The 9,030-nt window shown below is 41.2% G+C and overlaps 1 protein-coding gene across 1 annotated transcript in view; it reads left to right on the plus strand.

Annotated features, from left to right (window-relative positions):
• LOC107734414 (78 kDa glucose-regulated protein-like) overlaps nt 1-9,030 on the plus strand; it is a 55,128-nt gene that overhangs the window by 21,578 nt on the left and 24,520 nt on the right. Inside the window, exons 2-5 of the mRNA XM_016546366.1 lie at nt 7,246-7,475; nt 8,060-8,291; nt 8,379-8,516; nt 8,608-8,720. Of these exons, the coding sequence (XP_016401852.1) occupies nt 7,294-7,475; nt 8,060-8,291; nt 8,379-8,516; nt 8,608-8,720 (665 nt within the window). The 5' untranslated portion in view covers nt 7,246-7,293. The remainder of the gene's footprint in view (nt 1-7,245; nt 7,476-8,059; nt 8,292-8,378; nt 8,517-8,607; nt 8,721-9,030) is intronic.

The raw sequence follows: 9,030 nt of genomic DNA on the forward strand, positions 1-9,030 counted from the left end.
ACTTGCTACTGCCAATACATCCACAACATGCTGCTGTGAGCATGTAAGAAATATTGCTGCTGCAAATATAACATACATGAAATAACCCCCCACAAAGCAGGAGACATAGAAGGGACAATACAAGCCAAAACAAGAACAAAACACCCCCCAACAAGCAGATCTATCGCCAAGACATATGTACTGCTGCTGCTCCAAAGAGCCATGTGAACCGCATGTATAACTATCTATGTGTGCCTGGGCTACCACGCCGACTGGCTTAACGCTAGTGGCCTATGACTATGTGAACCTTGGCTACCACGCCGTCTGGCTTAACTCTAATTAGACGCGCACTGTGTAATGTTTAATTAGCAAAATGGATATATGTTGCAGTCCGATAGAGAAGACCCCAGCACCCACCTGAGCAAATATCATAATTTTGTCATTTGATAACTGCTGTTACTTTCTCCACTTCATCAGTCCCAGCGGCAGCGTAACAGCTTGTTAATTCATGTTCGTGCAATGATGAGACGGAAAAAGTTTGCCGATGCATGCCATTTTACTCTCTCGTGCAGATAAAAGTTGTCAAAGTTACAGTGCACAAAAACCCCTGGGTGGACTGACCTGAATGAACTGAGGTGATCTTCAGCGTCTCCCGCAACACTGTAATTTATATGATTGCGATAAGCGCGTGCTTCTGACGCTGCGTGCAGCTGAAATCAACCACACACTCATCACAATGAAAACATCGACCTTAGAAATAACGAACGTTAACGTTGGGATAATCGTCGATGTATATGGTGAACCCCCATTGAAATGCATACACAAGAATGCTTATTTCATTTAACTTGTTTCATGTCTGTTACTTTCTGTGTGTCCTCAAAGCGATTACATATGCTCTAAACTGCGTTTTGCTCCAGCTGTATAAACACAGATGCTAAATGCTGCTGCTAATATGATTAATATTCGCTCCTGCATACAATGCAAACTGCTAACATGACACTTAGATTAAACTTGATTATGGTTGCTCATTTTTTAATTCAATTAATTCAATTAGGCAGACCACGCAATACACACAGCGATATGGATTCGAAGAGCATTCACTTATCTTAGATGTTGATTTCACTGTTCTGAAGCAAGCTGCAACTGCTACGTAAGCACTATTCATATATTTGAATGTTGAACAGAGAGCACATTGGCTACCGATACAGGAGAGAACCAATCAGCAGTGCCATGTGATAATGATGTCAATAGGTCAGATTGAGTTAGACCTATCGGACTGCGCCATCTAGAGTTTCATGCCAGAACTCTGTATTTCAGTGGGCACCATGTAGACACACCCCTGCTGCCCAACTAATTATTATTATTATTATTCTTTCAGCTCCGCTGCTGCTTTGAGCTGGAACAAATAGTGCTGTTCCTTGAGCTGGCTCTGAGGAGTTTTGCAACACACATTTGTTGTGCAACATGGTTTTTGGCAATTCATGCTACCAAAACTATTTTGCATGACTAATTACTCTATTCTTGTCAGCCCATCTGGAAAGGTGTTGAACCACTGTGTGAATTAGTTCATGTGCAAGAGTAATTTTCTTATGGCAAGCTATTTTAATGCTAACCATGGTCAGCCTTACTTCATGTAATTGATGCGGCACTTATGCTGCCAACACTTGCTTCACATGACTGGCAGCATTTATGTGCATACACAGTGTGTACTATAAATGTTTGGTGCTTCGTGCTACCAAGCAGTGATTTGCATGACTAATTACTCTGTTCTTGTCAGCTCTGCTGTTGCATTGAGCTGGAACTTTTGTGTGAATGTGGGCAACCTCTAAGTGTGTTTGCCTCTCTGTCAGCTGTTCCGCCACTTGTTGCGTTTCAGACTGATTTTGACCATTCTCAGCGCCTTAGCTTTTGGAGATTGAGAAGATGGCCCTAGGCTAAGGCTAAGGGTGCAGGGTCTATGTTGGCATCCAAGCTCCCACTTCTGCGGTTGGCACTGGCTTGTCTAATTGAGTGATCTATTTCCTGTTTTAGTGGTTTTTCCCACAACTCAGATGTCTCGGGGGCCCCATGCGGGAGGAGTAGTCTGTCGTATGGTTACACCATCCAGCTTCTACCGTGACCACCCATTTTGGAAGACATGCTGTCACTTATAGTGTTACCCTGGTTTGCGTTCGATTTGGACTTGCGTCACCTAAATCTTGTGCTTGGAGTAAGCAAGTTCAAGATGCTGATGTAGAACTCCATCTTGTCTCTATCTGAACTGGAGATTGGTTCATTACCATCGATCTAAGAATGTGTACTTCTACATCCAGATCGTTAAGAGGCACAGGAAGTTCCTCAGGCTTTCTTTTGGAACAAATCTTGCCAATACGGTGTTCTTCCATTCGGACTGGCTCTGACTCCTCAAACGCAAAGTGAATGGACGTGTCTCTGGCCCCATTGCGGCTCCAGGGTGTCTGTATTTTGAATTACCTGGATGATTGGCTGATATCTCAATCACAGGGTTCAGCAGTAGCTCATTAAGATTTCGTACTCGATAATTGAAGAGCCTAGGATTGCGCGTAAACCTTCATAAGAGTGTGTTGCTGCTAGTCAGCAAACTACTTTTCTAGGCATGGACTTGGATTCTTGCACGATGCAGGCACGTCAGTCTCCCACATGTGTTCAGTCATTACAAACCTGTCTGATCTAGTTCAGAACAGGACATTCCTCCACATAGGTTTATGCCGCAGGTTGATGGGTCTTACAGCAGCAGCATCCCCTGTGATTCAGTTAAGCCTGCTCCACATGAGACCATTCCAGTGATGGGTCAAGTGTCAAGGGATCTCCTGCCTCACTGCATTGTGGACAATTGTTTGGAAATGCTGGCAGTGGTTCTGGCACTCAAACGGTTCTCACCCTATTTGAGGGTTATCACATACTAGCCAGGATAGACAACATACTGTGGTCTTGTACCTGAATCGCCAAGGAGGACTACGTTCTCACCCCCTGTGCAGCCTGGCGAGGTATGTTGTTTCTTTTGGACATAGACCAAGGGCACTACACCCTAAAGGGTTGAGCCTCTAGTGCAGAGGTTTAGACGAGCAGATGTGGATTTGTTTGCTTCGAGCATGACTATGCATTGCCCGCTCTGTTTCTCCCTGTCTCCTCCATTGTCTGGGAATGGATGATTTGGCTCCCTGTTCTGGCCCACTCAAATATGGTTCTCTGATCTGGTCAGTCTGCTAGTTGGCCCTCCTTGGGAGGTTCCCCTCAGGCCCGATCTGCTACTCAGGCCCATTGTATGATTTGGCTCCCCGTTTGAGTTATGAACTGTGGGTGTGGCCCCTGAGTGGAGCATGTTAATGTGTTCTAGGTTCTCAGCTGAGATTGATGGTTTAGGCCTTTCTGGCCTGCACGGATTCCTTCACAGGATTTTCTATTCTTCATTAGAGTCGTTGTCAGAAAAGTTTTTGACTTTTAAGACAGGCCTTTTGGTGGCCCTATTCTCTCTTAGAAAAGACGGGACCTGCAGACTCTTCAATCAGCCCTTCTTGCATGGACTTTGCCCAGGGCTGATTAAGGTCTTGGAGGTTTTTTCCCCTCCTAACTTTTGGATTGGGAGTGATTTATGACCTCTTGGCTTTTGCCCCATGAGGGAATTCAAGATCTATGTAGACCAGGGGTGTCAAACGCAATTCCTTGAGGGCCGGAGCCCTGCAGAGATTAGATTCAACACTAATTAAACACAGCTGACCCAACTTGTCAAGTCCTTCAGGCTTATTTGAAAACTACATGGTCTGTGTGTTGGAGCAGGGTTGTAAAAAAACTCTGCTGGGCTTCAGCCCTTCAGGAATTGAGTTTGATACCCCTGATGTAGACCGTGCAGTCCAGTGGTATATATTTACCTATTGTTGTTTTGTAATCTGATGAAATAGTGCGCTGCACTCTGATATAGAGCATAAGTGACTTATTCTTGGGGCGGTGCTATGCGCTACTGGCCAATAACTCAACTCAACTCAACTTTATTGTCATTCTTCCACATACACAGTATACAGAAGAGCGAAATGTCGTTTCTGACGGACCAAGGTGCAAGACATTGACAAAACAAGTATACGCACGTGTCCATGACAACAGGAATTAAACATAAGAGCACATTATACATAACAAGAGCAATAATCATGAGGTAGGAATGTAAAAATTGTAGTAATGTAAGAAATGTTAGAAGTGTAAGAATAAAGTGCTAGTGCACTATTGAGGTATATAATGTTAATATAATGTGCATTTGCTCATTTTTTTTTTAGCTCACATTGGGTGGCTGAGTGCGGATGTATGTAAACTGACCATTGTGCAGTTGTGCAAGAGTGTCTAAAGTGCAAGTGCAGATGTATGCAAATATTCATTGGAGTGTTTTTATATAGGTATGGGATGGGAAGGCAGTTTATAATGGGAGTAAGATGGTGGGTGTATCAGCTTATTCAGGATTCTGACAGCCTGAGGGAAAAAGCTGTTGCAGAACCTTGTTGTGCGGGTCCTGATACTGTGTAGTCTCCTGCCTGATGGCAGAGGGTCAAACAGATGGTGGGAGCGGTGAGATGAATCCTTCACAATGGCAGAAGCTCTGTGTACACAGTGTGCCTGAAAGATGTCCTGGATAGTGAGGACCGCTGAGAGGATCATAGGGGTCTCCCTCCCCTCTATGCGCTGTAGGGTCTTGCGTTCTGCTGTTTTGCAGTTTCTAAACCACACAGTGATACAGCTGGCCAGGACGCTCTCCACAGTTCCTCTGTAGAAGGTGGTGAGAATGGGTGGTGGGAGGCTGGCTCTCTTCAGCTTCCGCAGGAAGTGAAGATATTGTTGTGCTTTCACAGCAGAGTTGGTGTTGATGGACCAGGTGAGGTCATCAGAGATATGCACACCAAGAAACGTGTTGCTCCTGACTCTCTCTACAACAGAGCCACTGATGAGCAGAGGAAGATGGTCAGTTGACCTTCTCCGGAAATCAACAACAATCTCTTTTGTCTTGTCCACATTGAGAGACAGATTGTTGTTGTGGCACCAGCTCACCAGTTGTTCCACCTTTTCTCTGTATGGTGTTTCGTTGTCGTTGCTGATGAGGCCCACTACTGTCGTGTCATCAGCAAACTTGACAATGAGGTTGGATTCTGACTTGGCTGTGCAGTCGTGGGTGAGCAGCGTGAACAGCAGTGGACTGAGCACACAGCCTTGAGGGGCACCTGTGCTCAATGTGATGGTGCCTGATGTTCTGCCACCCATGCACACTGACTGTGGTCTCTCTGTCAGGAAGTCTAGAATCCAGTTACAGAGTGGTGTGTTGAGACCCAGTACAGAGAGGTTACTCACTAGTTGCTGGGGGATGATTGTATTGAATGCTGAGTTAAAGTCAATGAACAGCATTCTGACATATGTGTCCTTTGTGTCCAGATGTGATAAGACGGAGTGCAGTGTGTAGGAGATAGCATCTTCTGTAGAGCAGTTGGGTTGGTATGCAAATTGTAGAGGGTCCAGTGAAGATGGCAAAGTGGAGTGAATGTGTCTTTTAACCAGACGTTCAATGCACTTCATTGTGATGGGAGTCAGTACTACAGGGCGTTAATCATTAAGATGTCACTGTTGACTTCTTAGGCACCGGGATGATGGTAGTCTTTTTGAAAACACATAGGGACCACAGCCTGGCTCAGGGAGATGTTGAAGAAGTCTGTGGTGGTATAAGGGCTTCAGACATTCGTCACACCAAAGGTGTTCCCATAGCAAATGCTATCGCAGCATCTTGTTCCCTATTCAGGGAACCAAGGTTACATACATAACCGAGATGTTCTGTAGAGTTTGGGAAATTCCGTACACAGTAATCATCAGAATATCTCTTCTCCTGTCTCTGAAAATATCCGGATTTTGAAATCATCCCGCGGACTCTCATTTTAATAGAAGTTTAAGTCAACCAAATGATTACAGCACATTGAAAATATACATAACCGGAAATAACTAAGCTGTATTATTTCAAATCGGAAGTGCAAAGGTACAAGGTTCAGTGCAAAGCCTCGAAACACCACATGCTGGTCCATAGTTATGGGGTCTATCCCATCAGGTGCTGTTGCTTTACTGAAGCATACTCATTCTTTGTCAAATAAGTTTCTCTTAATTTGGTTGATACTTTTGTAGCTTAATTGTGTTTTGCTTCTCCATGCAAAAATAATAATAGGATAGTCTGCTCATTATTTCAGCAGAATATTATTACTCTGCCAGCTGTGACTGCTTATTGGAATAATGCAGTGGGTAACATTCTACTGGAAAAAAATGTGGATGCTTCCTCATACTTGTTTATTAACTAATAAAGTAAAGGACATTTCTTACAAAACAATTCATAAGTTCTGTCCTGCAAATCATTACATGAAAAAATTATAAAGTGATATTTCCTCCAGTTGCTCTTTTTGAGATGACTCTGTTATTCATCTCTTTTGGAACTGTCCATTTACAAAGAAATTTTGGCAAGACATTTTAGGTTTCATTAGGAGTAAAATTTATAATGAATGTGTCCTGTTTTGGAAGGAAATGATGGTGGGTTTTTAGTATGAACAGTCTAAAATAAAACTGTTTATGTAGTGAATCTGATTTTGCTTCTTGCAAAATTCCACATTCACAGATGCAAACATTCAAACTTCATTGAAGAATTTGAGCAATACCTTTCATTGATCCAATTGTCTAAGAACAAAAAAAAGCTTTAAAAAAATCTTTATCTGTTTGTAACTCTTTTCCTATCTTTAATGACATGTAAGTCTCAAAAAATTTTTTAGTTTGTAATGTATTAAACACCCCCTTTTTCTTTTATTTATTTATTTTTATTTTTATATTGTTGTCATTGTCTATCATTTTTATTTGTTGGTGGTTAAATTACTTTGTATACTGTCTTTGAGCATTAATAAAAAAAAAAAAAACACCACACGCCTGCTGGTTAAAATGGTGGAAATGCAACGAAAACTAGACCAAAACATGCAAATTGCCTTTACAAACCCATTGCCAATGTTTTGTATTAATATAATATATTAAATGCAATTCACATAATCAAATACCATTACATATTAAGTGTCTGTATAATGTGTTTTTTTATTGATTTGCAGGGCTTGTTTTGTTTTTTATGGAAAGCTTTACATCAGCAAGACATATTTTTTTGTGTATTTGCTCATCTGCAATACGTCTATAGGATGTTTCCTATCAGATATCAAATAGACGTTTATTAGATGACCTGACCTGTGACCTTTATGTTTAAAGTACTCGTTACAGAAATCAGTGACCATTTGACACAAGATCAGCATCAAAATGCGATTGCTCTGCCTGTTCCTGCTGGTGGCTGGTAGTTCCTGCTGGTGGTTAACCGATGAGGACGACAAAGAGGACGACAAGAAGGAAAGTGTCAAGAAGAAAAGTGTCAAGGAGGAAAGTTACAAGAAGGAAATTGTTGGGACAGTGATTGGAATAGACCTCGGGACGACGTACTCATGGTGAGAATTTGAGAGTCTGGATTCATATACAGGGTTCACATGATCATTACAGTGTGTTTGTATGTATGTGTGTGTGTGTGTGTGTATGTATGTGTGTATATATATATATATATATATATATATATATATATACACTGAACAAAATTATAAACGCAACACTTTTGTTTTTGCCCCCATTTTTCATGAGCTGAACTCAAAGATCTAAGACTGTTTCTATGTACACAAAAGGCCTATTTCTCTCAAATATCACACACACACACACACACACACACACAGTGCATCTGGAAAATATTCACAGCCCTCACTTTTTCCGCATTTTGTTATGTTACAGGCTTATTCCAAAATGGATTGAATTCATTATTTTCCTAAAAATTCTACAAAAATACACCATAATGACAATGTGAAAGAAGTTCGTTTGAAATCATTGCAAATTTATTAAAAATAAAAAATGAAATGAAAAACGTATTTATTTAGTGTTTTTTATGTGTATTAATTTTTTTCCTAGTAATGCTCAGCATTGAAACATTTCTGTATTATCTATAATTAACATATGAGTTTGTGCTTATACATATTACTCCATACAGTGTTGGAGTGTTCAAGAACGGCCGCGTCGAGATCATCGCCAATGACCAGGGAAACCGCATCACTCCGTCATACATGGCCTTCACCACTAAAGGTGAGCGACTCATCGGAGATGCTGCGAAGAACCAGCTGACCTCCAATCCTGAGAACACAGTCTTTGACGCCAAGAGGTTGATCGGCCGCACATGGGGTGACTCGTCTGTGCAGCAGGACATTAAATACCTGCCCTTTAAGGTAAACCTGTCTGCCAGCCTGTGTTTGAACTGTATTTGTCTCTTTGTCTTCAGTGGGGACACTAAACACCTGCTGTGTCTCTTTCAGGTTATTGAGAAGAAGAACAAGCCTCACATCCAGCTGGACATCGGATCAGGTCAGATGAAGACTTTCACCCCTGAGGAAATCTCTGCCATGGTTCTGACTAGAATGAAGGAAACTGCAGAGGCTTACCTGGGAGAGAGGGTAAAGCTTTGTCTCCAACACCAAGAAAATGTTTTATCTCTGTTGCACTGCAGTAAAACGCAACATCTGATCCGTTTCTGCTTTTCTAAAGGTCATACATGCTGTGGTCACTGTGCCCGCTTATTTCAATGACGCCCAGCGCCAGGCCACCAAAGATGCAGGAACCATCGCCGGACTGAACGTCATGAGGATCATCAATGAGCCGTAAATATAGAATTACTTCTGCTTTGTTGTAAAACGGGTCGTTTTCTTCTAGGCGTTTGTTTAAATCAACATCAGTGTTATTTTAGTATGATTGATATGCTATTATAGCTTTTATTAATAATTTGATATAGATTTAATTTTTATATAATATTATTTTAATTTATTTTAAAATATGTATTTAAATATAAATACATATAAAATATGTAAATATTAATAAATATGTACATGAAATGTTATTTTTTATTAATTAAGTTTATTTTAGTAAACTTAGAAATGTTGCCATATATATATATATATATATATATTATAA

The sequence above is a fragment of the Sinocyclocheilus rhinocerous genome, unplaced genomic scaffold (assembly GCF_001515625.1).
Source record: "Sinocyclocheilus rhinocerous isolate Xijiao unplaced genomic scaffold, SAMN03320098_v1.1 scaffold1632, whole genome shotgun sequence".
NCBI lineage: Eukaryota > Metazoa > Chordata > Actinopteri > Cypriniformes > Cyprinidae > Sinocyclocheilus > Sinocyclocheilus rhinocerous.